We start from the raw sequence: 18,987 nt of genomic DNA on the forward strand, positions 1-18,987 counted from the left end.
TATTCTAAGTACACTGGGGACTCACCAGACAATTGTAAGCAGGGGAGGTAAAGACCTATTTACAGTTTATAAATCTCAATAACAAATGTTTGGAGAATGAATGGGTGGAAATGCAAGAATGAATGCAAAGCTAGGCTGCCATCCTGCAGGAGCTGGGCTATTTGGACCAGGGTGGCGATGATGGGGAGTGAGCTGGGACATGGTCTCGAGGTACAGGAATGAATGATGGATGGTCCAAGGTACAGTCGTGGAGGAGGGAAGAGGACAGGACCGGCCCAGGCTGGCTCCCGGCCACAGGGAGGGTGGCGCAGGACGGCTTTCAGGGGAGGGAAGCCATGTGTGTTCCACTCTGGGAATGGCAGCACTGAGAATGGCTGGGATCCAGGCTGGGGCTCGGCACCCCTGCACTCAGGGCTGAGGGAAGGGCCAGGAGAGCAGCCTCAGCCAGCACCAAGGAAGCTGGACGGAAAGCCCCATAAGCACAGCTTCCACAGAAGAGCCTGCAAAGCAGGATCCCACAAATATGGCAGTGGCTGAAGAGAGAACAGCAGCCTGACCACCCCCAGCGGCTGCAAGGACCAGGTGGGACGGGCCAGGGGGCAGCTCGTCCATGGCACCCAGCGGAACACAATGGAGTCCTTGGCCCTGCGTTCAAGAGAACATGAGGGACTCAGGGAGCAGCACCAGGGCAAAGAGTGCTAGCCCAGGTCCAAAAGGCCCCGCCCGGCAGACAGGCTGATCGCCGCTCAGCGCAGGACATGCTGAGTGAGCACACTGCATGGCCTGGGCCCCCATCCAAGGGGGAGAAACAGCCAAGCCGAGAGGTGGGAGGAGACAGGGAGAGTGACTTCTGAAACGACATCTGTGTATTCAACAAACACCTTTTGGGGAAGAAGCAACGCACACAGGCCTTGGGCCAGGGTGACGAGCGTGGGGGAGGGAGGCTAAATCAGATGCAGGGGCCAAGTGATCCCCGGGGACCGGCCAGGAGGCCGTGAGACCCGCCTCACCTGGGGCCCTGGTGTAGCTGGCGACCGCCCCGTTGACCAGGCCGGCGTACAGGCTCTGAGACGTGCAAGCCAGGCTCATGACTGTGGACTTCTCAGGAGTGAAAAAGTGCTGCAGTCTCACTTTCTTGGAGCCTTGACTGCTTTTATAAATGGAAATGCTTTAAGAGAAAAATACAAGCTAATAAATATATTTTCTCATTGGGAGAAGAATGAGGGTGTCTATTAACATAAACACAAAACATTTCAATTCTTCCCTCTTACCTGTCCTTCTCCATCCCTAGAAACACTTGCCCGTACTTTTCAAAAATTTGCAACAACCTTGATTTCTTTATTTTTAAAAGGGAAATTCTGGGATATATATATAAAATATTAGTTCTTCCTATATATCTTGTAACTTCACATCAGGAAAATCATTTTAACTCTCCTTTAAATGGTGTCAACAATTCAATATGATCATAACATAGAATATGGTGGTGGTTTTATCCCAAAATAAATATAAGGGGGGGAATGTGCTTTTAAAAAGCGTGAATAAAAATGAGACATTTCAGTGGCAAAAAGCAAAACTTTCTCCTTTAAAGAAATACCACTTCTTTTTAAGACTTTCCAAGAATAATTTCCAGGGGCCCAATTCACTAGTTATTTCAAAGTGCAATGACCCTAAAAATTTCCCCTGGTATCTCCTAATTCCTACACGGGCTGCTCCTGAGTCAAACTCAAGGACTCTTTCCAGGACAGGCTCCCCACCATGCCCTCCACGGGCAGAGCTGGCTGATTCTCTGTAATGTGTTGAGTGCTACCTACCTTCCCTCCTCCGTCCCTACACAGATCGTTGGGACAGAAGCTCTTGTGGCCGAGGTCTCAGGGTCCAGCGGTGCCCTGGGTTCTCTGCGCTTTTCCTCAACGGGAATGTACAGCATGCACAGGATTCGAGATTCGACATTGAAGCACTCGATGACTTTGGGGGTGGAATTTTGAAAGGAGACGATGGCAATCTGACCCATTTGATGGGTACAACTTCCAATCTGAATCAGAGAATTAGGAGAAAAAAAGAAAATGAGCATGTGGAGGCTTCCGTAATACGTGGGATCTGACGCTTACAGACCATGACAAGCTTCGATTTTCATATGAGAATCAACACACTTAGAAAAATCAAAAAATGCTTAAACAATCGCTCAGAGGCCCCTTTTCTTCTCAACATATTAGGGTTTTCAAAAAATTTTAAAGCAAGAGTATAACTTTAATTTTTACAAAGTTATATTTCTATACTTTAAAAATCATGTAGTCATCACAATACGAAGGTAAAGGCCTATCCATTCTCAATTTAAAGTTCTAAGAAGCAGATTATCATCCACTTTAATAACACTAATGTTTAATGACCTTGGCTAAGAAACCTTTCAAATGTGAAAAACATCAATAAGAATATATCCCAAGGTAGATCATTTCAACTCAACATGTGGTATGTTGCGGAATTCTTTTTTTTTTTTTTTTTGAGATGGTCTCACTCTGTTGCCCAGGCTGGAGTGCAGTGGTACAATCTCAGCTCGCTGCAACCTTGGCCTCCCAGGTTCAAGTCATTCTCCTGCCTGAGCCTCCCAAATTGCTGGGACTACAGGTTCACGTCACCGTGCCCAGCTAATTTTTATATTTTTAGCAGAGATGGGGTTTCACTGTGTTGTCCAGGCTGGTCTTGAATCCGCCCGCCTCAGCCTCCCAAAGTGCTGGGATTACAGGCATGAGCCACCTGACCTTGTGATCTGCCTGCCTCAGCCTCCCAAAGTGCTGGGATTATAGGTGTGAGCCATCGCACCCAGCTGCAAAATTTCTAAAGCAGCATTGCTACAAGTGTGTACACAAACTTCCTGTGTGTTTGAATCTCAACAATGAGAACACATAGCATAGTTTCCCAATTTAAACTTAAATTTATTTTTTTTTAAGTGGGAAAGGGTCTGATCCCTGTGAACAGAAAGCACTAGCTAATTTAGGGTGGTGTTTTCACTGATTCTTTTTCTTTTCCACTAACTTTGAGAATGTTGTTAAACTCTCCTTGTCTCTCCTGTATTTATTCCATGCTACACACAGACATCCTACTTTCATGCAATCAGGGAAGAATGCCAATCTCCCAAGCCCCTGCACTGCCTGCAGGGCTAGGGCTGTGACCAGGCGAGAGGATAAGGCTTCAGCAATGACAGGTCTGCCTGCCTAGATGGAAAACAGGTTTCTTCAAAGTGGAAACCACCAAGGGAATTAAGGCTACTCCTCCATTCATATGTTGGTACGAACGAAACACCAGCTAATTGCGTTGTTCCATTTCTGACACTCAACTAGGAACACCAACCAAGCAGGATCCGTGGCTGTGAGAAGTGAGAGGCATGACTTGTGGCACAGGATGCCTGGGAGGAAAGGATGAGGGTTTGGAAAAGCACAGTGGACCGCTGGAGAGCAACTCTGAGGCTGCCAGGAGGGAACACAGGAAACCAGAGAGGGGAGAGCCTCGGACCACACAGCTCGACTCTAGTTTGCAGGAACCAGGAACGTCTACCGCAATAGCACCATAATTTCAGATGCAATGTTTCATCTGGAACAAATTAATTTTAATTGCTAAGTTTCCACTGCAAAAAGCCAGTCTTGGAAAAAAAAAAAATCCATGCAGTGTTGTCACCAAAATGGAAAAAAATATTAAAATTATTCCCATATTAGTTTACTGTCTTTGGACTGAACTTTATCTGATAAATGTTCTAGATGAAAAGGAAAAGAAACAAATATTTGCATTCCTAAGAACTCTAAATCTTTTCCAAAAGCGATTGGCTCCCTTTCAAAGAAGTGTTCATGTTTGTGAATACACTCTGGGCTAAGCCACCACCAACTCTCCTCTGAGCAATTCACACTACTACAAATCATCACACTACTACAAATGCTGATTCTCTGTGAACCCGCACTAAAAACAAATAAACACATCTTACCCACAGGAAACCATGTGCCGTGGAAAATGAATCTGGCTGGCTTTCATTGTTTAGGTAAGGTTCAGGATTATAAGCAGCACATTCAATCTAAAATGGAATAAAATTAAACATTCACATATAAAACAGAGCTAAGAGGCTCTTAGACCATATAACGTCTTAAACGGATGACTTACTTCCAGTGTATAACCACAGTAATTACAGGTTCATTACCTATCAAAGATTAAGATAGGGAGGATAAAAGTTTAAAAGTACAAGTCTCAGAAGTTAGCTTTTTAGAAGCAAACACCTAAGTAGATTCAACCTTTAGTATCTTACTCTTCAGATCCCAACAGCACGCACAAACCCAGGGGCGCATCAGATGGGAGAGCCAACCCCGGAGGCATCCAGCGAAGCCTATGAGAACGCAGCAGCGGGAAAGCCCGTGCCTCTTCCCTTCCCTGGCCCACCTGGGTCTCTCCCAGGGGAGTCCTGTGCACTCTCTGAGACTCCCAATGGGAGGGGTTGGGGGAGCCGCTAGGAAACCCCAGCCAGAGACCAGGGTGAGGAATAGTATCTTTATTTCTTAAAGAATAAGATATCGCCAAAGTCACTGAAGGCCCTGGCCTGTTGTGCCTGAGTCAGCGACACCGGGAACATTAACAAGATGCCACCCTGGAGGTGGAGTCTGCCCAGGCAGAGAGGGGGACGGTGCCTCAAGCAGACATGAGACCTGGAGTTACGATCCACTCTGGAAACAGACTGTTTGCCAAGCAAAGGCAAAACAGAGCTACAAATGTGAAACACGTGTCCCCTGTTTAACTAGCAAGGCCTACGATGCTGTGGCGCTGTTGGAATATCCCAGGGTCCTGGCCCAGGACTGGGCTTCAGAGATAATAGCTGGGTGTTTTTTAGGTTTTAAACAACAGCAATCTTATTTCTAAATAAATTACCTCTCAAGAAGCAGTGACTGTGGTTAACCTGGGAAGACCATGTTCTAACCATGCCCCTTAAGAATCATCTCCCAAGTGGCCCAGTCAGAGCTGGGAAGTACACCCCACCGTGGGCCGGACCCTGCCCTGCCTCCTTTTACCTTGAACTCCTGCTGCTTGGCCACCATCACGGGCATGTGTCCGACAAGGAGAGGATGCTTCTCCTTTTTAATGTGATTCCCATCATCGTCCACACAGAACCAGCCCATATGGTTCTCCTCTTCTGTGATTATATTCAGAAAGAAATGAGCAAGAATGCAGTTAATTCACACGCAACACACCTGCAGCTCCACAGGCCACAGCAGGGGAAGTTTCCAGCATTCTGTTTGTTTAGGACCAGACAACTCCATGATTTACTTCTGGAAAACAGTACGATCTCCTCTTACAGCACACACTGTGTATTTACGGCATGATTTTAGGAGGCAGCATCGCTCCATCTAAATGGCTGGGACATCTTCCTGTTTGTGCCTCCTGTATGCTGGACCCAAAGGCTGCGAAACTTTGCTGCGGAAACCGCATAGGTCTACTTCCCTTTATCTTTCTCCATTTTTTTCCAGAGCAAAAGAGATGTTTAGATTCAAACACCAGAAATGTACTGAGAAACTCTAAAATATGGTATAATACTATGAGATTAAAAAAAGTACAAGGAAATGGAGAAATATTTTACTACTAAAACAAACTGTCAACCTGGGCATTAAAGAACAGGTATTGGATCTAAAGATGGAAGGGGACTTATCTGCATGTTCAGCTCATTCTCTTTAGAGTGGCTGCTTCCTTGTTTGCTGAGTCACTCTGAACCTGACCTGACAAACCACTAAATTATTTAGCAAGAGAGAGAGGGGCTGTGTTTCTGCTTCCTCGTCAAGTGTGCACAAAGTCAGGAAGGCTTTCCCTTCCAGAGAAGGTCCATCCACTGATCAGAGCTCCCTGGGGCAATGGCATTATCCATGCTCTGCATTTCCCTTCTCTATTTTGTACTCAGTTAACATTTCAGATTATCTACAGCAGAAAGAGAATTTTACACACACACGACATCCCAGTATGTTCCGAGTAACAAGTCTGAGGCCTGTGAATAAGTACATTACACAGCGAGCAAAAAATAATCAAGGCTAAAGCGACATCGGAACAAGGAAATCACAAAGTCACATCTACGGTAAAACCATAGGGTTTATCTTTGGTGCTGGGAGGATCTTTAGTGACCTCTCAGCCCAGCCCTGTGTTTTCCTTCTCAGTGAGGAGTGAGCAGAAGGGCCAAGAGGAACAATGACCTCCTCGGCATTTGGAGGCCGCTGCCTGCCGCCTGCCTCAGGCATCTGGTTCACGGCCAGGCTCCGTGGACTTCCTCTGTGTTCAGCTGCTGCAACTGGTACCAGAAACACCATGGCCTTGTTCCTGCAACCCCTCCATTTTAATATGAACGTCTTAAAAATTGTTCGTGCTAGGGTTAATTTTCCTCTTTCGGGTCAATGGATGGATCCACTGCTGAGTTTCCTTCTCAACCCTGACCTCACCCTTGCAGGCAGGAATTCATCATCATGCAGCATGCCTCATTCAGCCTCAGTCAGCCAGGCCTTACCCAGGGCAAGCTTGGCCATCTGTAAGCTGTTGACCCAGGACTCCTTGATGGCAGGGGTAAACGTATTGAACACAGCTGTAAAGAAGGTCGGTCGCCCAGATCTGCCAGAAACAACAGACACACATTCATTTTATAAAATGTGCTCCATCCTGTCAGGTTAAATTACATATTTTGCCTGTCTTATGTAATCAGCAAGCCAAAAAACATATATGTCACGACAAAGAACCATTTTTTTTTCCCCAGCACTGACCAAGAAGTTTTCGTTTTAAGGCTACTACTAACTTGTCGTGCTTCCCTGGGAGCTGTAACTGAATTCTGCAGCAGTCCGCAGCTCTGATTTCATCTTCTTTCTTCAAAATGAGCCTCTGTAAACCTGATGTCCAATCATGGGCTACTGACTGGTTTAAGTTCTACAAAGGAAATAAATACACACATTTCAAACATGTTTAAAAAGTAGGGCCATCCCAAGTAAGATTTTAAAAAAATTTTAACGTGAGAAATTCAGACCAAATAAAACTATAGGATTATGAAAAAGAAACCTTTGGGAATCAGACCACATTGTGGGAGGGTTGAGCCATTTTTAAGACAGAACTGATATTCAAGTCTATTTGCAAAATGAAAAAAAAAAGTTACGGTTAAATACTTTCACCTTCTCTAACACAAGAGAAAATGTATGATCAGATTAATTTTTAAAGTCAAAATGAATTCTCACTTGTGGTAGAACTTGGAGATATAATAAAATGCTTACAATGACTTAGAAGTGAAGACAGAATTTGAAATCAAATCACTTCGATTGTTACCTGATAGTTTCCTTTAAGGTTTCCTATCAGCTGAGTGATTTGACCGATTACATTTAAGTCATATAACAAGTTTTGCAAATCTTGATACAGTTGTCCTGGCCCCATATAAACTTTGTCTACAAAATAAGAAGGAAAAAAAAAGAATACAAATGTAAACCCATGTTTACTTTAATACCTGAGGGAAGAAAACACTAAAATAACAGTTAAATAATTTTTAAGTTGAGGGGTGAAGCTAGAACATTTTAAAAGTGGACATTTTCAAGCATTTAGTGGTTTTTCCTTTTCTAATATTTATTTCGAAATAATTTCAGATGGAAAAGTTGCAAAGAACTGCTGCCTGAGTGCCCAGGCCTGGCTTCCCCAGAGGCTAACATCTGACATAAGCGTAGCATGACCGTCAAATCCAGGACACCACATGGATACGGCACTCCTAAGTGATCTACGGACCTTCTTCAAACCTCACCGCTTTCACTCCAATGTCATTTTCTAGTCCCAGATGCAGCCCAGGGCCTCGCACTGCATTCTGTGCTCACATCCCTGAAATCTCCTCCAGGCTGGGAGAGTTTCTCAATCTTCCTCTTTCGTGATCCTGACATTTTTGGAGGATGCTGGTGAGTTACAGAGTGTCTCATAATTTGGGTTTGACTGATGTTTTGTCCCTTTCATAGTTTTTAAACACTTGACATAACAGCTATTAGTCAGAGGCACCTAGAAATGACATTTAATCGAACCACATCTCCAATAAATGGGTCATCCACCATCAAAAAGAGTTCCCCAGTGATCTTTCCTAACTTTTTTTTTATGGGAATAGAAATGGTTTGTCTTCAATAACTTGGGTTAGGGAAATGACGCGTTTCCTGAGGTGTCAAGTGCCCAAGTGAGAACTGCTCTGTCCCTCACAGGTGCTTTCTGTGTGCTACAGCAGGTAATGTTCAAATACTTCTTCACTAAATCCCACGGCAGGCCCACAGGCACAGAGGACAGATTCCCCCATCCCCCGATTTGACTGCTGACAGATGAGAAGGATGTGATCTCAGAATTAGCCTGGGAGTCTATGTTTTAAAGCAAGATGTAATAATACCCTCTTTATTTTCCACTTCTCATAGAAATTGTCTCAGGTCAAACAACCAGGAAGAGAAGGAGCCAAAATTCAAACCCAGGTAGGAGAAATTCATTTAAGTTGAGTAAGGTGTCTTGTGTTCCGGAAGGACAGGCTTCATGGCTGTCGGTCTGTGCAGCTGCATGGACCTGAGCTTATGGGGCCCAGAACTTGGTCTCAGGCTCTGATGTGGACATCCTGAAATTCTTAATAATTTTGGGAAACGATTCTGCATTTTCCTTTTATGCTATGTCCTACAAATTATGTAGCTTGTTCTCTTAGTGTGTATGACATATATAATACATATATGTCAAAACTGAAAGAACCTATATAAATCCAAAAAAAGTATTTCAGATCCAAGTATCTAAAAATGTTTACTATATAACTGAAGAGTAGCATAACCCTTCATAATTTTGTAGGCACTTTATGTTAAAGACATGATTATGTGGTATTTATGCACATGGTAGGCCTGATTTTTATCAACTATCTAGACAAATTCAATTACTAAATACATTTGGGTTTTTTTGTTGGTTTATTTGTCTTTTGAGATGGAGTCTCGCTCTGTCTCCAGGCTCGAGTGCAGTGGCACAATCTTGACTCACTGCAACCTCTGCTTCTCGGGTTCAAGTGATCCTCCTGCCTCCCAAGTAGCTGGGACTACAGGCGTACGCTACCACGCCCAGCTAAATTTTTGTATTTTTAGTAGAGATAGGGTTTCACTATGTTGTCCAGGATGCTGTTGATCTCTTGACCTCATGATCCACCAACTTCAGCCTCCCAAAGTGCTAGGATTACAGGTGAAAGCCACTGCACCTGGCCTACTAACTGCATTTGAAGTATCATTAAATTTCATAAAAAGGGTAGCAAAGTGATCCAGTAGTTACCCATAGCAACTTTATTTATCCTTATAAAATGCTTATAATTTAAAATGTTTCATGACACACATATTTGCTTTCATTCATAAACTTTGATGATAAACTCTAAAACACAACCTTGTAAAACAAGTATAGGCTGGATGTGGTGGCTCATGCCTGTAATACCAGCACTTTGGGAGGCCAAGGTGAGAGGATTGCTAAAGGTCAGGAATTCAAGACCAGCCTGGGCAGCATAGTTTAAAACAAAAACAAAAACAAAAAAAGTTAGCCAGGCATTGTAGTGTGCACCTGTAGCCTGTAGTCCCAAATTCTTGGGAGTCTGAGGTAGGAAGCTCACTTGAGCCAAGGAAGCCAAGGCTGCAATGAGCTATAATTGTGACACTGTACTACAGCCTGGGCATCCAAACAAGACCTTGTGTCAAAATTAATAAATGAGTAAATAAACTTGTAAGTGCTATGTAAACTTTATTACTTAGTTAACTTCTTTTAAAAGTGATCTTAAAATATGATCTTCACAATTACCATCCAATCAAATTGACTCTTCTGTTTTTGGTCTGCAGCTCTATATATTTTCACACATGCATAGATGCATATAAGTATCTCCCCAGTAAGCCTGAGGGAGAACTCCACAGCACACAGAACAGTTCCATCACCCAAAGAACAGCTCCACCACCCAGAGAACAGTTCCATCACCCACAGAACAGCTCCATCACTCACAGAACAGCTCCATCACTCACAGAACAGCTCCATTACCCACAGAAAAGCTCCACCACCCACAGAACAGCTCCATCACCCACAGAACAACTCCATCACTCTACATAACAGCTCCATCACCCACGGAACAGCTCCATCACCCACAGAACAGCTCCACCACACACAGCACAGCTCCACCACCCACAGCACAGCTCCATCACTCACAGAGCAGCTCCGTCACCCACAGAACAGCTCCATCACCCACGGAACAGCTCCATCACCCACGGAGCAGCTCCATCACCCACAAAATAGCTCTACCATGCTACAGAACAGCTCTATCACCCATAAAACAGCTCATCACTCACAGAACAACTCCATCATCTACAGAACAGGTCCATCACCCACAAAACAGCTCCATCACCCTACACAACTGCTCCGCCACCCAGAGACCAGCTCCTTACTTACAGGGTACATGGGATAGGTCACAAGGATTCACAGGTGCACAGATTTCAGTTCTATGGGAGGAATAGGTTCCAAGAGGCCTAGTGTAATCAATAAAGTATTGTGTACTTGAAAATCACTAAGAGTAGTCTTTAAAGTTCTCACCATGAACAAATGGTAAATGTGTGACATAAGCCAAGTTAGCTTGATTTAGCCATTCCACAATGTATACATATTTCAAAACACGTTTTAAACCATAAATGTATATGACTATTTGTCAATTAAAAACATAAACATTTTAAAAATAAATACACAAACACACACACTGCCACTGATGTGAACCTATCAGGGGAAGGGACAATACTCTTTTCCTAGTGGATTAAAGAACCTTCTGCACTGAGATGAGGAGGAGTTCCTCGACTTTACGGAGCATAGAAATGTGCTGAAGTTTTATGTCGGCTGGATCATCAGATGAGGGCATCTGATGATCATCACCAGTTCATAACAGGGCACCATTGGGGCACAGATGACACCACAGAGCAACCCGAGACTTCTAAATGCAAGGGGACAATGTGTGCTGCCAACGAAGGCATCTGCGCTCACATCCCAAGAATAACAAGAAACCACACAGTGCGGCCAGTGCTTTTCAAACGTGATTCTCGGTTTCAGAAAGAAGTGTTTCATGTTGATTTTCAGGTCAAAATTGATTAAAGCAACCCCTGCAGGCCGAGTGCAGTGGCTCACGCCTGTAATCCCAGCACTTTGGGAGGCCAAGGCAGGCAGATCGCCTGAAGTCAAGAGTTTGAGACCAGCCTAGCCAACATGGTAAAGCTTCATCTCTACTAAGAATACAAAAAAAAAAAAAAAAAAAAAAAAAATTAGGTGGGCGTGGTGGTGTACGCCTTTAGTCCCAGCTATTTGGGGAGGCTGAGGCAGGAAAATTGCTTTAACACAGGAGCAGAGGTTGCAGTGAGCCAAGATCATGCCACTGCACTCCAGCCTGGGTGACAGAGGGAGTCTCCAATCTCAAAGAAAGAAAGATAGAAACCCCTGCAAATCAGAATTTTTGTTAGCATTAACTTCCAGCCCTCTAGTTGCCAACTTCTGGAGTTTTCAGTTCTGTGAGCACAGTTCTTTTGTCGCTATAGCAACACACAATTGCTGCACTTCTGCAAAAGCGCTTCCCAAGTCTTTCTCACGGACACTTCTCCTGTTTCCATGGAAATCCTTGCAATCTGTTTGAAAATTCAGGGTCTGCCAGTGAAACGGAATTTTGTGTGGAAAACAAGGAAGGGTCTGTGTGGCCAGATCAATAGCAAGCCCCTGGGGGTGTGATTGGTCCCTGAGAGCCTCCATGCTCTGGGCCCATGGGGCATCCTCACAGCATCTTAAACCTCTCCTCCACGGTGTGAGACTGTGAGACATCAGAGCCGGAAGGTGTCTCTAGGCACTGGGGAGCAGGTGAGATCAAGTAGGAATCAAGACCCCCCTGCACACCAATGGCCTGACTGTGGGCAGCCCCAGCCCCCAACCAGTACCCTCTGCAGCTGCACATCAACCTTCATGGGGTCTGAAGACCCCACCACCTCCTTAACGCCTCAGCCCTGTACAACTCCTATGTGCGTTTCTTTCTGGTATTCTCCCTCTCAGAGCTGCGCACGGGTCTCTGTGGACCACACCCCCTAATGCAGCACATCACCTGTGCCTCCGGACTCCTGCACTCCTGGGGCCCTGCCACCCCCAGTACCTCACCTACCTCCTACAGGGAGTTTCCCATGGTTCTCAACAGGCAAGGCTGGGCTGCCAAAGGAAATGCACTTAACATGGAACCGCCCCTTTCCTCCTGGAACAAAGTTGACCAAAGCCTCGTTTCCATTGCAGCTGGAAATAATGTTTACATTTGCCGTGTCTACAGAGTGTCAGTGCACTCTGTGGTTGTGACAGTGGTAGAGCTGATCAGAACAAGGTGATAAAGAGAGACGAAGAGTCAGCCAGGCATGGTGGCTCATGCCTGTAATCACAGCACTTTGGGAGGCCAAGGCAGGTGGATCACTTGAGATTGGGAGTTTGAGACCAGCCTGGTCAACGTGGTGAAACTCCGTCTCTATTAAAAATACAAAAATTAGCTGGGGTGGTGGTGGGCGCCTGTAATTCCAGCTACTCAGGAGGCTGAAGCAGGAGAATCGCTTGAACCCAGGAGGTGAAGGCTGCAGTGAGCTGAGATGGTGCTGCTGCATTCCAGCCTGTGCAACAGAGACTCCTTGTCAGAAAAAAAGAGAGAGATAGAGATAGAGAGAGAGAGAGAGAGAGAGAGAGAGAGAGAGAAAGAGGTGCGGTAAGACCATCCTGCAGGGTAGAGGCCGCAGGAGTCGGGGTACTGCTTTCCCAGCTGCAACCATAAAACTCCCAACAGAGGGATCTTGTTCTCTCCGGCCTCTTTCGAAGCAGTTCCTTACCTCAGTGAGCAAAGAAGGATAAATGACACCCACACCTGAAATGCAGGGGCCAGGCTGGAGCCCCAGGTGTGTGGAAAGACCGTCTAAAAACATGAGCCGAAGAAATTACCCCAAAAAAGGGAGCAAATCTGACAACTGAGAAATCAAAAACTTTAGATTTCTATAAAATTATAGCCATAAATATGTAAAGTCATGTAAAAATAGGCAATTATTTACCATAAAGATTACATATAAATATATTTAAAATGATAATATTCTAAAATACCAATGATAAAATGAGTAATTCCCAGAAAAAGATACAGATGGCTAATAAATATGGAGATGTTAATTTTCACTAGTAACGAAAAGAAAAGTAAATTAAAATAGCCATTAAATCAGGTGAGGTGGCTTCACTTGTAGTCCCAGCGCCTCAGGAGGCTGAGGCAGCAGGATCACTTGAACCCAGTAGTTTGAGGTTGCAGTAAGCTACAATTGTGCCTATAAATGGCCACTGTTCTTCAGCCTGGGCACCCTATCTCAAAAAAAAAAAAAAAGTCATTAAAAATTTTTAATTTAAGGCAAATTTACAAAACTGTTTTCTATAAATCAAATCATAAAGGTTTCATTGTGAAATCAAAGTCAGGTATAGCCGATAAGAATATAAACTTGGGAAAACTTCCTGGAAAGCAACTTGCAAAAATGTATCAGGAGTCTAAAAGAGTATAAAAATGTTCTACTCTTTGACCTGAAAATTACACTTCTAAGGAAATTATCAGATTAATGTGTGAGGATGTCTCCATGTCACTGTTCGTAGTGGTCCACTAACTGGAGAAGCTTACAGTATGCAATAAACTCAGGTTCAATCACAAGGAAATGTCCTGTAGTCAGTTTAAATGATTTCTATTCAGAATTTTTAATGACTGAGAAAATGGTCATCCTATAGTATTAAATAAAAATACCCTATATAGGATTACAAAGAGCAACTGTGGTATGTGTACAATAGTGTGAAAAAAAAGGCTGGAGAGAAAAGCTGATGTGTTAATACAGTCTCCAGATACAGGAATTACAGGTAATTCTTACTGTCTTTAAATGTTTTAGTGTTTTCAACAAAGAACAAGAATTAATTCCCAGGAGAAAGAGAGTAATTTTTAAGTAGTGTCATATATAAGCTCCTAGTCTGATAAGAGGCCTAAGTTCAATTTCTCTGTAAGCAAGTTGTTTAATCTTGGTTATGAACCAGTAGTGATCCCAGTATAACTCAGGCAAAATCAATCCTCTGTAGTTCTAGCCATGTTACCGTGGCTCCTCCCAAACCAGGCCTAGGAGACTCGCAGGTGTGAAGCTGAAACCACAGCTCTGAACACAGAAGAACAATAAGAACCTTCCCCTGTGACTAAAATCCAGTTTGGCTTTTAGAGTTTTAACAAAGACCAAGCATTTTATGATGTGAAAATTATACTGTCATGAAGATATATGTCATGTCTCAAATTCCAGATCTTTAATCAAGAAGTAAAATCATCCCTTTAGCTTCATGGGGTTTAAAAACCCAGAATAGAACATTAATTTGCTCAATATATAACTCATATGTGTCCATGTGTACTAGGCTTGCATGTGTGCACTCGCACAGAAACAGGGCACCGTCCATAGGTCCCCCTGCATGAGCACTCATCCGTGGCTGGCCATCTGCCCTTATGGACACGTGCCAGCCGCACTTTCCTGAGGGAGTCTTCTCCATCGAGACTTACGGGAATGGCTGGTGCACAGGCATGGCATTCATCTGGCCCATCCTGGTGGCCGAGGAGCTATGATTGCTGCCCTGAGAGGCTGGCCATCAGTCCCTGGACAGGGCCACACCCTGAATAGGAGATTTCTGAAATATCAACTTGACTGACAGTCATAGCTCTAGGGGATGCACTGGCAACTACATTCCCAGGTCAGATATACATGCCATTAGGAATAACTATTTTGGCATCAACAGATCACATAGACTAGTGTGCATGTTATATTTAGAAAATGTAGGCATCCCTCTTTGCATAGAGCCACTTCCCACCTGCCTCCTGTTGAGCTCCTAAAGACAGAGAGTTTGAAGGGTGTGTTACTGAGTACCCAGAAAATTCACACCAGTGTTTTTCCCTGAGGTAATGAGGGATAAAAACGGACACAGCAATGGAGAAGGTGGCAGCAATCTACATGGTGAACAGATCCCACAAGTGTGACATCGCCACCTCCGTGGGGCTGTGTCAGGGCTGTCCTGAAAGCACGTGTGATGCTAGAAGACCGTTTCCTACCTTTGGCCATGCTGCCTGTTTCTTCCCCGAGACAGAGGCTGGGCCTGGGGATGGAACTGGAACAGCCATTCTAACAGGGACCCAAGTCCTGGACTCAGACCCAAGTCCCACGCTGTCTCAGGGCTTCCTTCTTGGGCTCTCATTTTGTGAAACTATGAAATGTTTTTTAAATATAGAAAAGTAGAGAGAACAACTCATGGACACATTATTACCCACTGCCCAGAATTCGTGATGTTAGTATTTTGCTCCATTCACTTCGGATGCCATTTTCATCAAAAAATCCCGAAAAGCCACAGCGTATCTACCCATTTTCACTCTGCCTTCCATGAAGCAGCCACCATAGGAGTCAGAGCCCGTCTTCCCTGAGGGCTCTTTCTAGTTTTACTGCCTGCCTATGTTCGAAGGCCTTCCTCAGCACACAGATGTTGTCTGTCGGAAGGGAGGCCAGTCATCTGAATGCGCTGCGTGAGCACGCAGGGGCACAGGACACGCAGAGTGGTGGCAGGGGTCAGAGGCCCACAGTAACAAGCAGCTGCATCTGCTCCCCCAGCGAGGGGCCCGTCTGTTGGTGTCGCTTTGCGGGAAAGCCACTGAAGACTGTTTCCAGACTTTCCATGGTATTCAGTGTGGAAAGCTGACCTCCTCGCTACCTTTGGCCAAGTGGTGTGTTTGCCCTCAATACTCATCCAAGGGTTATAGTGATACTTTTGAGTTCTGGGAAAGACCTGCAAATCCTCGGAGCATGCAGGAAAAACAGCGCCGATTCCTGGGCTCACCTCCCACACGCACAGGGCGCTGTTTTAAGGGTACAACGTTCAGACAACGCAGAAGCAGCTCTTGCCACAGCAAATGAGCACAGATGCATTTTGTCCTCATTTGCTTTCATTTGGACTGCTGCATATTTCAAAACACAACAGCTTTGCCATGGTGGACTTCAGCTGCGCCTGTCCTCCGGCCTTCAAGACAAAGTTCACTCTTAAAGGCCTAAGGAGCAAGAACTGCGACTCTTTCCGCCCAGAAGTACCTGACTCTGAGAAGGACCTGTTGGAGCCCAGGCTCTGTCCCTGCCTACAGATGAGGCCATGCGGTGTGTCGGGCAGGGGTGGAGGAGGGAAACCGGGCTAACCACTATTCCTGGGGTCCCACACCCAGTCACTGTGTCCAGACCCGCCCCTTGGGGCTGTGGCCCTACACGCTGCTCAGACCTCTCCCTGCCTCCATGGAACAGCCACCTGGCCACACATCCCTGGAGAATCCAGCTCCGGGGAGTCTCGCGAGGATCCGTTTCGCGTTTTAGAAATACAGCTCTGCTTCCCTCACTGCCTTCTACTTCAGGAGGATCAGTCAGGTGTATGTTCAGCTGTTCAAGCTTCCCACAGCCAGGCTCACTTCTATTTAAACACCTTACATCACGCCCTCCTTCCTCCTACCTTGGTGCTGGTTCTTTGCTAGTAATGTTTTGCTTTCTTTGTTTTTTAAACTGTGTGAACTTTGTGGGGGTGGTCTTATGTTTTCTGGGAGCTCCCTCAATGCTGTGACCTCACCCATGCCCCTTTCCGCATTTGCCTAGAAGTACCCCTCTCAGGCAAGTGCTCTGTGCTCAGGAGGGACCCTGCGCTCTCAGGAGCTGTCCCCCACCTTCCTCACAGTACAAGCTTGCGGGCAGCTCCTCCAGCCACCTGTTCATATGACCCTGTGTCTTGTTACAAACCCCCCTGTACCTACCGCCACATCCAGCCCAGCTGTAGAGAAGCACTCCTGGCACGCAGGATACGCTTCCGGAGATAAAGCGCAACGGGCCAGAGCAGGGCAGTCTGAGAGGACCTCCCCTCTTGCTGCAAAGTTCCAAGAGCACACAGAGAGGCAGCGGCCTTCCAGAAGCTGCCGGGTCCCTTCTATGCAAGCCGCCAGTGCAGGCACGGGATGCTGGTTATCGGACCAGGTCGATGCTGGTCCAGTAACAACCAAAGCCAAAGGATCAGAGGCCAATCCTGCTCTGTTACAAGTTGACCTGACAGCGAAGAACAGACATGCTTTTTACTTTCACTCATTTTTAAGGATTAAATAACTAACTACAAAGTTATGTGACTGATGTTTACAAAAGTAAATGATGAATATTTGCACATCTGAAGGAGTGCTCCCCTTCAAAGTACATTCAACTTGTACTCACATTTCTCTAAACATTTTAAGAACTTCTCCCTGGGAAGAATAGGCGATAAGAGCTCCCCAGTGGCTGTTCTTCTGAAACACCCTTGAGGGCCACAGCCTGGCTGGAGCAACTGACCTTTCCTCTCCTCGTGTGCTGAAGGTTCCCAACAGTGGGGCAATGCCACGCCTCTCCTCCCACCCCCACAACTCCTACTTAACATGAGAACTCGAAAACTGGGAGTGCTTAGACAGCCCATCTCACAAATCCATGCCAGACAGGATGGAGCTCAAAGTGAGTAGGGAAAGCGGACCCGTGCAGTGTACCAGCAAAGTGCACCAGGCCAGAGCAACGGGTATTTCATAATCTTCCTCCTCCCCGCCACCAGCCCCAATGTGGGTAACTGGCAACACCTTTAAAATCACCCGAGACAACTACACTAAATTTTTCAAAATAGCATCAGGGAGTCTGGGAGCTTAAAGCAATCCATGGATCCATAGAGGACCCATGGTTACCAGCTTACAGCCCCTGCGAGAGAGAAAAGTGTCACATCATAACTCCAGGAGTCAAACACCACAGAACAAACCCGCAATCCAAATGACGCTTTTGCAGGAATGGAGAGCTCTCTGCTGAGTCTAACACCACACAGCAAATGCACAATCCACATGGTGCTTTTGCAGGGATTCGGTGCTCTCTGCTGAGTCTAACACCATAGAGCAAACCCGCAATCCACACAGCGCTTTTGCAGGGATGCGGAGCTCTCTGCTGAGTCTAACACCACACAGCAAATGCACAATCCACACGACGCTTTTGCAGGGATGTGGAGCTCTTTGCTGAGTCTAAACCACACAGCAAATGCACAATCCACACGATGCTTTTGCAGGGATGTGGAGCTCTCTGCTGAGTCTAACACCACACAGCAAACCCGCAATCCACACGGCGCTTTTGCAGGGATGCGGAGCTCTCTGCTGAGTCTAACCCCACACAGCAAATGAACAATCCACACAGCGCTTTTGCAGGGATGCAGAGCTCTCTGCTGAGTCTAACACCACACAGCAAACCCGCAATCCACACGGCGCTTTTGCAGGGATGCGGAGCTCTCTGCTGAGTCTAACACCGCACAGCAAATGCACAATCCACACAGCGCTTTTGCAGGGATGCGGAGCTCTCTGCTGAGTCTAACGCCGCACAGCAAATGCACAATCCACATGGTGCTTTTGCAGGGATGGCGAGCTCCCTGCTGAATCTAACCCCACACAGTAAATGCACAATCCACACGGCACTTTTGCAGGGACAGGGAGCTCCGTGCTGCAGTGGCTCACTGGTCTTGGGTGGTTGCCACACCGTCCTCTCTGCAAGCAGAGGTTGCTGGGCAGTGCTGCCTATGATAGAAGTTGGTGTGTGACTTCTATCAATACGAAGTAACACACCAACATTTCCAACACTGAATTTTAGAACAGTCATTCAAACAGCAGAAGTCCTATGACTATCAACTGAGAATGAGAATGTCTGACTTAGCGTCTCGGTATAATTTAGAAATGACAAATTCAAGAGAACCAAAAAAAACCAGAAATACTGAAAGTGAATTTGAAGCTGTTCTATGAAAACTCTGAGGGCGGCATTACAGGAAGCCCTGGGGAGATGTGGCTCGTGGATGTGCCTGGGTTTTGTCCACATAAACAGTAAGGAGTAAGCT

The 18,987-nt window shown here is 45.7% G+C and overlaps 1 protein-coding gene across 9 annotated transcripts in view; it reads right to left on the bottom strand.

Moving 5' to 3' along the window:
• The window catches only part of ARHGEF10 (Rho guanine nucleotide exchange factor 10), a 120,496-nt gene that overhangs the window by 26,898 nt on the left and 74,611 nt on the right, over positions 1-18,987 (bottom strand). For all 9 annotated transcript variants that reach the window (XM_017501129.2, XM_017501132.2, XM_037728724.1 and 6 more), the window contains 7 exons: positions 7,315-7,430; positions 6,797-6,924; positions 6,515-6,615; positions 5,040-5,161; positions 3,971-4,057; positions 1,812-2,032; positions 1,011-1,168 (listed from right to left, as the gene is read on the bottom strand). In XM_017501129.2, the coding sequence (XP_017356618.1) occupies positions 1,011-1,168; positions 1,812-2,032; positions 3,971-4,057; positions 5,040-5,161; positions 6,515-6,615; positions 6,797-6,924; positions 7,315-7,430 (933 nt within the window). The remainder of the gene's footprint in view (positions 1-1,010; positions 1,169-1,811; positions 2,033-3,970; positions 4,058-5,039; positions 5,162-6,514; positions 6,616-6,796; positions 6,925-7,314; positions 7,431-18,987) is intronic.

The sequence above is a fragment of the Cebus imitator genome, unplaced genomic scaffold, assembly GCF_001604975.1.
Source record: "Cebus imitator isolate Cc_AM_T3 unplaced genomic scaffold, Cebus_imitator-1.0 Scaffold279, whole genome shotgun sequence".
In the NCBI taxonomy this organism is placed as follows: domain Eukaryota; kingdom Metazoa; phylum Chordata; class Mammalia; order Primates; family Cebidae; genus Cebus; species Cebus imitator.